General features: G+C 42.0%; 1 protein-coding gene across 1 annotated transcript; it reads left to right on the top strand.

Moving 5' to 3' along the window:
* Positions 1–309: 309 nt before the first annotated feature.
* On the top strand, positions 310–8,022 carry prmt6 (protein arginine methyltransferase 6; the record flags this gene model as incomplete). The annotated part of the gene is made up of 3 exons (XM_080752423.1): positions 310–582; positions 1,898–2,176; positions 7,483–8,022. The coding sequence occupies 3 exons, from the start codon at positions 310–312 to the stop codon at positions 8,020–8,022; spliced, it is 1,092 nt and encodes a 363-aa protein (XP_080608549.1).
* Between the last annotated feature and the right edge of the window lie 3,720 nt (positions 8,023–11,742).

Below are 11,742 nucleotides of genomic sequence, written 5' to 3'. Positions count from 1 at the left end.
TATTTTTACTCAAATATAGCTTTCAAGTCATGTAATACACTACTGATTATATTAAACCAGTCCAGAGGCAGTAGATATGACTTGCTTCTGAAAGTCTTCTTCTATTACTACTATTAGCAAAGGAAACAGCGTCACAATTTGTTAAACTGTGGGAAATGTAGTCCTATCAAACGCTCCTTGCCATTCACTTACAGGGCATTTCCCCCCTCCTCGAAAACTACAAGTCCCAAGTCCCCGCAATGCGGAAGCGGCGCGACAGAAACACAGCCAGTGTGATTTTTCGAGCATCCATGCAAAGGGGAAAGAAGAATGTCTCTCCACGTAAAGAAGAGAAAGATAGACAAAACCGTGCAGGACAGCCTGTACTTTGACAGCTACACCGACGTGACCATCCACGAGGAGATGATCGCCGACCACGTGCGCACCAACACGTACAGGACGGCGATCCTGCGGAACAGCGAGTCGATCCGGGGCAAAGTCGTCCTGGACGTGGGCGCAGGAACCGGCGTTCTGAGCGTGTTCTGCGTGCAAGCCGGGGCCAGGAAGGTGTACGCCGTGGAGGCGTGCTCGATCGCCGAGCAGGTACTAGTGATGGACATTGGGACGATATGAGAATGTCATAAGGCAGGCATCTTCAACAGGGGGTCCGCCGGTCCGGGACCCCTAGGGGGTAGTTACTACAGGGGGTCCTCCAAATCTTTGTATTAACCACTTGAACCCTAATGTCCATATTCTGGGAACTTTAGCCAAAAATAGCCGATCTACAAGCTCACAACGCCTCGCACTGCGAGGCGTTGTGAGCTTGTAGATCTGCTATTTTTGGCAAAGAGGTTTGGTGTAGAGGGGGAAAAGAGCAGACTAAGTACAGAGCGAAAGGTCAAGTTTATTAAGTGTTGACGTTTCAAGTTCAAATATCTGAAAACACAAATTGACATGAATCCAAAATACACTGATGATTGTGCTGTCAAACAATGAAACTATGGAATCTATGAAAAGGTTGTGTGGGGGTCCCTGCTTCATCTCTCTCTCAACTAAGGGGTCCCTGGCCTGAAAACGTTGAAGAACCCTGTCTTAAGGTGGTTCCTGTGTAAATAAGCCGTAAAGCTTACTAGGATCTCCTTTTAGTTGACTGTTTTTGTGATTTGTGCTGTCGTGAAACTGTATCTACTTTTTCTATTGCAAACTGCTAATAAACTTTTAAATCAATCAATCAATGTCAAGATTATTGTGATCAAAATAATTGTGATATAGGTCTACGACATTGTCGTGAGCTTGTAGATCGTCTATTTTTTTGGCAAAGAGATTTGGTAGACTGAAAAAATGTATGTTTACAGGTAGAGGGTTTATGTCGATCAAAGATGAATTGATCCCAGGGTATGATGGAGGACAATGGGGTATATGCATATACGCCATTTTGTTCTGCTTCCGGGTTGTCTTTCGACTTCCTTCACAGGTGTTACCGATGATACTAATGAAGGCTCTGTTCCATTCATGTTGGCTCACTGGAAACACTCTGCTACACCAGTGGGTCTCACCAGTGGGTCTCAAAGTGTCCTTGAGTGGGTCCCCATACAGGTGTGTAACGGAGAGTGTGCAAATGGAAGCAAATGGATCCGCAAGGGTCCATTTTATTCCATTTGTTGATTCCATTTGTACAGAGCTATGGGGGTCCTTGAAATTAAAGAACCACTGTACAATAAATCAAACAGAGCCTTAATTAGTATCATCAGTAACACCTGTGAAGGAAGTCGAAAGACACCCGGAAGTAGAACAAATGGCGTATGTGCATAATACCCTATTTCACAAGATATTATAATCTCTGCGATACGATTATTGTGACCGTTTTTTTTATCACGCTAAACGTTAATGGCGATTATCGTCCCATCCCCACGATCAGGCGGTGAAGATCGTCAAGCAGAACCAGATGGACGACCGGATCGAGGTGATCCGGGGCACCTTGGAGACCATCGAGCTGCCGGAGATGGTGGACGTGATCGTGAGCGAGTGGATGGGCTACGCGCTGCTGCACGAGTCCATGCTGGTGTCGGTGCTGCACGGCCGGGACCGGTGGCTCAAGCCCGGCGGCCTCATCCTGCCCTCCAAGGCAGAGCTGTACATCTCGCCCATCAACGACCTGGTCGCAGAGGACCGCCTGAACTTCTGGTGCACCGTCAAGGTAATAAGTATAGCAACACTACCAGACGCTTGAAGAAAAGACCAGTCAGTATGTTACCAGATTTAAACAAGCAACCAGGTCTATGGTTAAACCACTAAGACCAGTCAGTATGTTACCAGATTTAAACAAGCAACCAGGTCTATGGTATAAAGACCAGTCAGTATGTTACCAGATTTAAACAAGCAACCAGGTCTGTCAGTATGTTACCAGATTTAAACAAGCAACCAGGTCTATGGTATAAAGACCAGTCAGTATGTTACCAGATTTAAACAAGCAACCAGGTCTGTCAGTATGTTACCAGATTTAAACAAGCAACCAGGTCTATGGTATAAAGACCAGTCAGTATGTTACCAGATTTAAACAAGCAACCAGGTCTGTCAGTATGTTACCAGATTTAAACAAGCAACCAGGTCTGTCAGTATGTTACCAGATTTAAACAAGCAACCAGGTCTATGGTATAAAGACCAGTCAGTATGTTACCAGATTTAAACAATAAAGACCAGTCAGTATGTTACCAGATTTAAACAAGCAACCAGGTCTGTCAGTATGTTACCAGATTTAAACAAGCAACCAGGTCTATGGTATAAAGACCAGTCAGTATGTTACCAGATTTAAACAATAAAGACCAGTCAGTATGTTACCAGATTTAAACAAGCAACCAGGTCTGTCAGTATGTTACCAGATTTAAACAAGCAACCAGGTCTATGGTATAAAGACCAGTCAGTATGTTACCAGATTTAAACAATAAAGACCAGTCAGTATGTTACCAGATTTAAACAATAAAGACCAGTCAGTATGTTACCAGATTTAAACAAGCAACCAGGTCTATGGTTAAACCACTAAAAAAGAGCCGGTCATTAAAACCTTATTGTCTGTTAATTTATTTTTAGTTTTAGAGCTGCTTATCAAACATTTTGTCAAACATGTTAAGGACCCCACAGTAATATGTTTTTTTTGCCGCAAACTCACATCTGAAAATGTTTTGTGCCAGGGACCCCCATAAAAGAATACTTTACAGCCCATTCATGAAAATCTGATAAATATTGCGCCTGTATGGAAAGTTTGGGTTATTCTCCTTGTCTCTGTCAAGTCTTTGTCCACCATTGTCATGTTATGAGCTACTATTTAAGTCAATAGGCCTACATGACATTCCTGTGTTTGAGTTTGTAAGCAGGATGTTGCGTTTTCAATAACATCCTGCTGCCCAGTGTTGTACCCGAACGCGTTCAATGAACGATCGTTCATGAACACATTCATATTTTGGGCGAACGTGAACTGAACGTTCTTTGTTTTCGCTTGATGAACGATATTGTCGAACGTGTTCATTCTGACGTCCGTGGACGGCGTTCGTCGGCCGTTCATGCGGTTCATCCGCGGTCGTCTGTCCTCTCTTTTCATTCACATGCTCCAATAGCACGCACTGCCTGCAGCTCCTCGCGAACGTTGATATGCGGTGCTGCAGCTGGGTGCTTCATCACATGAAGCACTGTGAATCTCCTCCTCGTTACGTCTCGCAGTCGCTACTCGCAAGTAAAGCCTGACTAGCTACTTTGTCGTATGTGTGTTGCACGGCGAAAATAGCTGATCTGCAAGCTCACAGCGCGTCGCATCCACAAGACAACGTGAGCTTGTAGATCACGGGAAACGCGGAAACATGCTGTGCACAAGGTTTAGAAACTTCTGCCTTCAGCCCTTCACAATAAGGGTGCAGGAAGACTGGGCAGTGGGCACCTAAATATTGTGGGCACCTCAATGTTAAGCTGGATGAAATTATTGCTGTGTGTGGTTCTATATGGGCTGTGTCAATAATTCGTATGTGCTATGGTCCGTAGAGAAGGGCTAGTTTTAAACAAGAACGCAATCTGGAGATGGATTCTGAGATAAAGCCAGTTTCCTGCAGATCATTCCATACATACACACGGAGATGGCCAGGAACGCCCACAAACGTGAGACTATGGGGCTTTTAAGCCGTGACATCATTTTGTTGTCAGACCTCCAAGCAGATTTATTGTCAATATCTGTCCCTCGCTATTTCAACAGATCCGAGACAAAAATAACGACTAAAGTATAATTCTACCACTTTCCTTTCAACAACAAAGAGAAGAAAAATTAGTAAATAGTAAAAATAGTAAAAAGATTCGCTTTTTTGGGGGGCAAAAGTTCTCCTCTGCCTACAAAATGATGTCAGACTTAACAGCCCCATTATGAATGGCTAACGCTAGTCGCAGGCTACCTCGCCACCTCAGATAGCCTACCCCTATCCTGCCTCCTCAAAACCTCTTAAAACCTCTGGAATAAAATGGGACCCAACATTGCTCTTTACTCTGACCGCTTATTCAGTCTACACCAAATCTCTTTTCCCCAATCTGAGTGCCAAAAATCTACAAGCTCACAACGTGACACATTATGAGCTTGTATTGTTGACTTATGTTCCCCCTGGCCTAGAATATTAAGCTGAATTTAAAGTGCTTTATAATCAGAGTCAGATTATCCTTTTTTTTGCATAAATCAAGTTACACAAGCACTACTGAGATAGGAGATCTGTTTCTCTCTCTCTCCATCTACTCCCTCCGTTACAAAAACACGTTTACATATGCACAGTGTTCAATCGTCAATTAAACATAACATAATATAAAGCCATAAAGTAATTAATAATGTGTTAAAACACATTATACAACAGGTAGTCGGGCTCTCAATGGAAAACAGGCTCTCCAACCGTGCAGGTAATGAGCACTACTGCACGGTCTCATCAAATAAAGAAATCAGCTGCGTTTGTCAAGAAAGAGAGCAAGCGTGCCTCTCTCCCCACACTATGCTAGGCGGCTAGGCTAGGGGTTTTCATGTGACGTTCAGGGACGTAGTAGCTAAATGAGGCATTAAAAAATTACAAATTCCTATCGTATATCTTAATTACAATGAAATGAAGTTGACGTGTTTTTTTTTAAGGGCAACAGTTGTATAATCGCAATATTACACGAGAGGGTGTGCATTATCGCGGTTATGTGTCCCTTCAGCCCTGCCTACGGAACTCGCCTGCGGCTCGTTCCTGCAGCAAGACTGTCGGGCCAAATAACCGCGATAATGCACACCCTCTCGTGTAATATTGCTTAAACGTTGTAGAGAATAGTAGTTTACCAAGGATAGAACGCCTATCGTTTGGCAAAGTGCCGTGCGCTATAACAGTGGTTCTCAAAGTGGATTCCAGGGACTCTGTGGGTTCCTTTAAGGGGGTACAGTATAAATGGACCCATACAAGTAGTATGTAACTCTAACAGTGTACAAATGGGTCCATTTGGTTCCATTTGTACTGTGTGCTGTGTTTTTGCTTCAGTGCTGGGTGCCGCAGAGTTGCGCTGCTACGGGTTACAATAGGAAACGTTATATCTAGGCCTGTGCAAAAAAATCGATTTACTATATTATCGTGATGTTAATGCCGGCGATTCAATTAATCGATTTTCAAAGTTCAGAATCGATTTTCCCGATTTTATTTATTTATAAAAAATAATAAAAAAACTTTTTTTTTCTTTTTTTTTAAGGTGATATTAACCTGAAGGTGAAATAACCACTTTCAGTCAGAGTAAGTACAGGTCCTAAAGGAACAGTTTTAGGTCATGAGGATGTCATGTTATGGCTAAAGCTAGCACAGTGCTGTAGGCCTGCAGCACAGCGATTTTTTCCCCCCTTTTTTATGACTGTTGTGTTCTGTGTTTTCTGGCATCTTGACCAGGAACATGTTGTTGTAATGTTGTACCACTGGCATTTTGGCTGAAATAAATGTCAGAAAGATTGACTGACTTGATTTGAAGTATATGATTCAACTTTTAATGTTTTATATTGTTTAGAAACATTGTTTTAAAATGTTTCAATATAAAAAAGCTGTAATTCTTTGGGGAAAATCGCAATAATCGTGATTCGAATCGCAAATCGCAGGAAAACGCAATAATCGTGATATAGTCGAATCGTCACCCTATGAATCGAAATCAAATCGGGAAAAAGTGAATCATCACAGGCCTAGTTATATCGTGGCTTAAGTCGGGAAAAACACTCTGCGGTCGTATTTGGAACCCTGTGTGTTAAAAACAAGCCCTAAAAACTGCAAACCGCAACTACTACCAATTTACAAGCGACTTTACAGAAAGAAAACACAAGCCCAAAGTCTCATAATAAGCAACACTGATGAAGACGTCAGTTCTGTGCATGAGTGATGTCTCTTCTTAATCTTAACTGTGACTGGTTGCCTACGTCTTCTCTGTAAGGGATGTGTTGTGTAAATGTGTTGTTCTATTGTCTGTGTGTGGTTTGTTTATGAATTGTGTGATTTATTTATCGTCTCTGTCTGACGGAAACCTTATGTCAACTGTTAAAAAATAAGCTTGCAGATCTACTATTTTTGATACTTTTGTGTCACGCTGTAGTAGGCCTATGATCAATTAGGCCAATAGACGAAAAAACTAAAGATTACAACATATTTAATGAGGTTTCTGCCAGACAGCAATGTTATTGCGACTGTCAGGTCTCAGTTACTATGAAAACCAGCAGCTCATGTCCGTCCGTCCGTCAGTGAGTGTGTCACGCTAGTAGCGCCCCAGCTGTGGGCAAACGGCGACGCGCCACACGATAGGTAACGAGCCATGCAGCTGTGGGCAATCAGCATGTGTTGAGTATTAGTGAGTCACACAGACACACACACACACACACACAGAGACACACGGGCGACCTGGCGGTCCCTTACAGCATACATGGGCAACTGGCAGCCTGAGGGCCACATGCGGCCCCCACCTTCACTTAATGCGGCCCTCAGGTTAATATCGTAATACTATAATATTATATTATTGATTTCAGCTGTTACCATTCCAAACATGCAAACATGACCCGCTTTAATTAGGCTACTTCAGTCTATATTACTAGCTTAATGACTAGTACTACTAGTATTTCTTATTGACAATGTATTTAAGTTCATAAAGTTAACATAAGAACAATTACATGCATTTGAAATTATATAAGGATTCCAATTCAAGAATAGCGAAAAATAATTCAGGATTCCAATTCAAAAATATCGCAGATCTACAAGCTCAAAACGCGTCGCACTGCGACGCGTTTTGAGCTTGTAGATCAGCTATCTTTGATATGTTTTCCTGTATTATGCATTGTGGCCCTCTGGACTAAGTGTGAAAATATAGTGGCCCTCTCCATCATCAAAGTTGCCCACCCCTGCTTTACGGCATGTTACTTGTGTATTGTGTGATTTCTGTGTCCCGATGGCTTCCTGCTGGCCACATAGGACTAACAAACAATATCTTATCCAGGACCAGTACGGCGTCGACATGTCCTGCATGGCCGAGTTCGCCCAGAAGTGCATCATGAACAACGACATCACCGTCACGCCGGTGACGGTGGAGGACGTGCTCTCCCACCCGTCCCGTTTCGCCGAGCTGGACCTGCGCACGGTCACCGCCGCGGAGCTCAAGTCCGTGAAGGGGGCCTTCGAGTGCGAGTGCTTCGGCTCGGCCGCCGTGAACGCCCTGTGCGTCTGGTTCACCGTCACCTTCCCCATCGTGGCCTCCCCGTCGGCCTCGGGCGAGGACAACGGCAACAACAAGCCCCTGGTGCTGTCCACGTCGCCGTTCAAGCCGGAGACGCACTGGAAACAGGCCGTGTTGTACCTGGACACGCCCGTGGACGTGGTGCAGGACACCAAGGTGGTCGGGGAGATCACCATGTACCCGTCGGAGGACAGCGCGAGACACATATGCATCCACGTGGAGTATACGATCGGAGAGCATAAACAGGAGTCAAAGAGCTTTTCCATTCCTGACGGTTATTCAGAGGCCCAGCAACAACAGTAGTGTTGTTGGCGTCCGTGTAACGCAGTGGTTCTCAAACTTTTTTTTTTTTTTCAGTTTCAAGGACCCCCATGACTCTTGAGAGTGTCCAAATGGAACCAAATGGACCCGTTCCATTTGTACACCCTCAGTTTCAGACCTGTAAAAGGGTCCATTTGGAACCGCCTTCGAGGAAACCTGTTGGGTCTCCGGACCCCACTTTTGAGAACCACTGATGTAATGTCATGTTAGACAAAACGTGACATAAATCCTAGCGATAATTTACTGTGTAACAAACAGTTCATTGACTTGATCTGTGTGTCGATACACTCTTCTCTATGCTGAATTTTACTAACCCCACATGCCCTAGCAAGTCACAATTTTGTGGAAAATGAATAAATTATTAAAGCCAAGATGAGGGCTAATTACTCGTGATTTCACGCTTCTGTTCGTTGTTACTTCTGTGCGTTCATGTTGATATTCTAAAAGAGCTCATGAATTCAGGTGCTATGACTCATTTCAGTCATTTGAAAGCATGTGGTGCACTGGAAGTAGGGGTGGGCGATATGGAAAAATACAATATCACAATATTTTCCCAGGCTGTATCACGATACACGATTTTATCACGATTCTTTTTTCAAGCTGTTTTGTTATTTTTCAAGTTACTTGACAAAAACTAGACTCTCTGGGTTCCTTTTGGGAGGTCTAAATTGAACTTTACAAGTGTGTAACTCTGACAGTATACAAATGAAACCAAATGGACCCTTAAGGGTCCGTTTCATTTGTATACTGTCAGAGTTAAGTGGAGACCTTGACATTTTACATTTTGAGAACTACTAATTTAGACCAAAATGCAGGTTTAAATTGAATTCTGCAATGAATCTCTGTATTAACAATTCAACAGGATTTTTTACAAGGCTCCCTCATTGTATCACGATATATACGATATCTCTGAAAAGTCATATCGTGGAGACATTTTATCGTCTCAACGATAATTATCACCATATCGCCCACCCCTAACTGGAAATGGCAACGTGTTGTGAGCTTGTATAGATCGGCTATTTGCGGTTAAGATGAGAGTGTTTGAGGTGGTCAAACTAAACGTGTAGACATGTTCAGAAGCATCATCCATAAATTCCATTCCATTCGTAATATCTTACAAGTTTTCTTCACTTGTTCAATTCATCCTGCATATTATCTTTTTAATATACATTATGAAAACAAGAAATGAATACAAAAATGAAAGAAGAAAAGGTGGACGTCAAAGCAAAGGTCAAAGCCTTAATCTGCAATTTATTCAACTTTCTGGCTGTATGTAGAACAGCAAGACATTTTTCAATCGTAAGATTTTATTTTTGCTTTATTCCATGGGATTTGTTTCAACCAGACAGTATTACAGCACCTTTTTTTCTTCCAAATGTTAGATCTTTATATTCTAATAGTAATCATTGTTGGAATGTTTTCTCTGTAACAGGGGTCTCTCTAACCCTGTGAGGAGAGAGAACTCCGTTATCAGCTTCAGTTTTGTAATGTTCCATTTCCAATTGTGGCTGCTAGATAGATTTTTACTATATATATATATATATATATATATTAGGCCTGTCAGGTTGCCTCTAAAATCCCATTCGAATTTCATTCATTCATTTTTATAATTTTTCGAAAATAGTCGAATAGTTGATTTAATATATAAAATGTTTTTTTTTTTCTTTTTTTTTATATGTATATATTTTTTTATAAAATGTATAGTTGTAAAATAATAAGCACATTATGTGCGCAAATTCAGATGCTATAACAGGCTGGGAAAAAAGCTAAGCTACAAGCCCTAACTACATTGCATTATCGACGGGCTGTGGGCTTGTAGATCGGCCGGAGGCGTGGCTAGCAGCTATATTGCTTGTTTAGACAGCCTGCTGCACGTGTCTGTCCAGCCCGTACCAGAGAGCAGTGCGGAGAGACCGAGAGAGAGAGAGAGAGAGAGAGAGGACAGGACAGAGGAGCAGAGCAGAGCGTAAAAGCCAGCTCCTCTAGTTACTGACGGACAAATATTACTAATTACATTAGTCTTTGGCTGTCCGCTGTTGTAATAAGTTTCTTAAATGTTACTTTCAAGTGAAGCTGGGAAACAGCAGGAGAAATAGCCAAGTAGCTAACGCTAACCAGCTAATAAAATGATGAAAGGAGAGGAGAGCAGGGCTCCGCACAGCAGCGATGCAGGTGGTGTCGGGTGTCTGTGTCTCTCACACAGTGCTGTGTCCACTGTGCTGTGTGCATGCCATACACGTAATTGTTGATCATTTGTGACTTGATGAAAGCATTTATTTTCTCAATGGGAGGTCAGGAAAAAATGTTTTTTTGTTAACTTTTTTATATAAACTTTTTTTTTTTTTTTTCCTTTTTTTTACATTTCGAATAGTAATTGAAGTATTCGACTTTCATCCATTTCTTTAATATTCGAATTATAGTCGAAAAACGAATTTCATTCTGACAGGCCTAATATATATATATATATATATATATATGGTTTTCAGAAAACTGTTTTCAGAAAACTGTTAGGATTTAGAATGTGTTTTTAGAATCTGCTTCAGGTCTAAATCGTGTTCAAGTTTATTTATTAGGATAAATGAATGCTTGCTAACCTGTTCCATACAACACTCATACATGTATGTTGCCTGGCTCCAGCCCATAGCCCCGCCCACTCTTTGAGCGGACTGCAGCGCAGAGTCTGAAATCAGGCTAACATTAATGCTACAGCTGGACAAAAACTGTGGAAAGTTGAGTGATGACTTGAGAAAGTTGTGTTAGCCAGTGCAGTTTCTTTCATAAAGTCAACATTTCCCGAGCACCTTCTTTTGAACATGCTGTGCATTGTTCACACATTTTGGTTTGATAAACCCAGCTATTGACTTGAGTGTTTGTGAAATAATGGCATGAAATATTTGTAAGGAGTTTAAGCTATTACCAAACAAAAAGACCCACACGCTGTCTGCACTTGCACAATAGGAACACTTTTCAAGGTCTTCGTGACAGAAACGTTCTGAAATGAAAGTGTTCCTTTTGTGCAAGTGCAGACGATGTGAGGTTCTTTTTCTTTTATTTATTCCCTGAGCCGATCGATACTTTGTTTACAGGTATTTCAAACTTAAGAACATTCGTCCACAAATCTAGCTCTCACCAAAATGTTATTCAGTAACATGACATTCCTTTGAGTCATATTACATGATGATCACAAAATGACCTAATGACACGAAGACTGCTGGAGGTCATGGCAGCTTCCTTCAAGCTGAGTAATTGAGTTTTCCGACGTTTTACCGTTTCCCAGACATTAACCTGTTGTAGCCTATACGTTGTTATACCAATCACCTCTGTCTCATTAGTTGCTATACATATAGAACAGGGGTCTTCAACAGGGGGTCCGGGACCCCTAGGGGGTCCTCGGAGTTACTACAGGGGTCCTCCAAATCTTTGTGTGATAGAAACCTTTTTTTTTCCTCTCCTTTTTTATAACCACTTGAACCCTGGCGTCCATATTCTGAGAACTTTAGCCAAAAATAGCCGATCTACTCAGCTATCTTTGGCAAACAGCTTTGGTGTAGAGGGGGAAAAGAGCAGACTAAGTACAGAGTGAAATGTCAAGTTTATTAAGTATTGACGGTTCAAGTGGTTAAATATCTGAAAACACAAATTGACATGAATCCAAAATACACTGATGATTGTGCTGTCAAACAATGAAACTATATGGAATCT

This window comes from Nannobrachium achirus (genome assembly GCF_963921795.1).
Source record: "Nannobrachium achirus genome assembly, chromosome: 21".
NCBI classification, from domain to species: domain Eukaryota; kingdom Metazoa; phylum Chordata; class Actinopteri; order Myctophiformes; family Myctophidae; genus Nannobrachium; species Nannobrachium achirus.
This window is presented reverse-complemented; position numbering and strand designations above follow the sequence as displayed.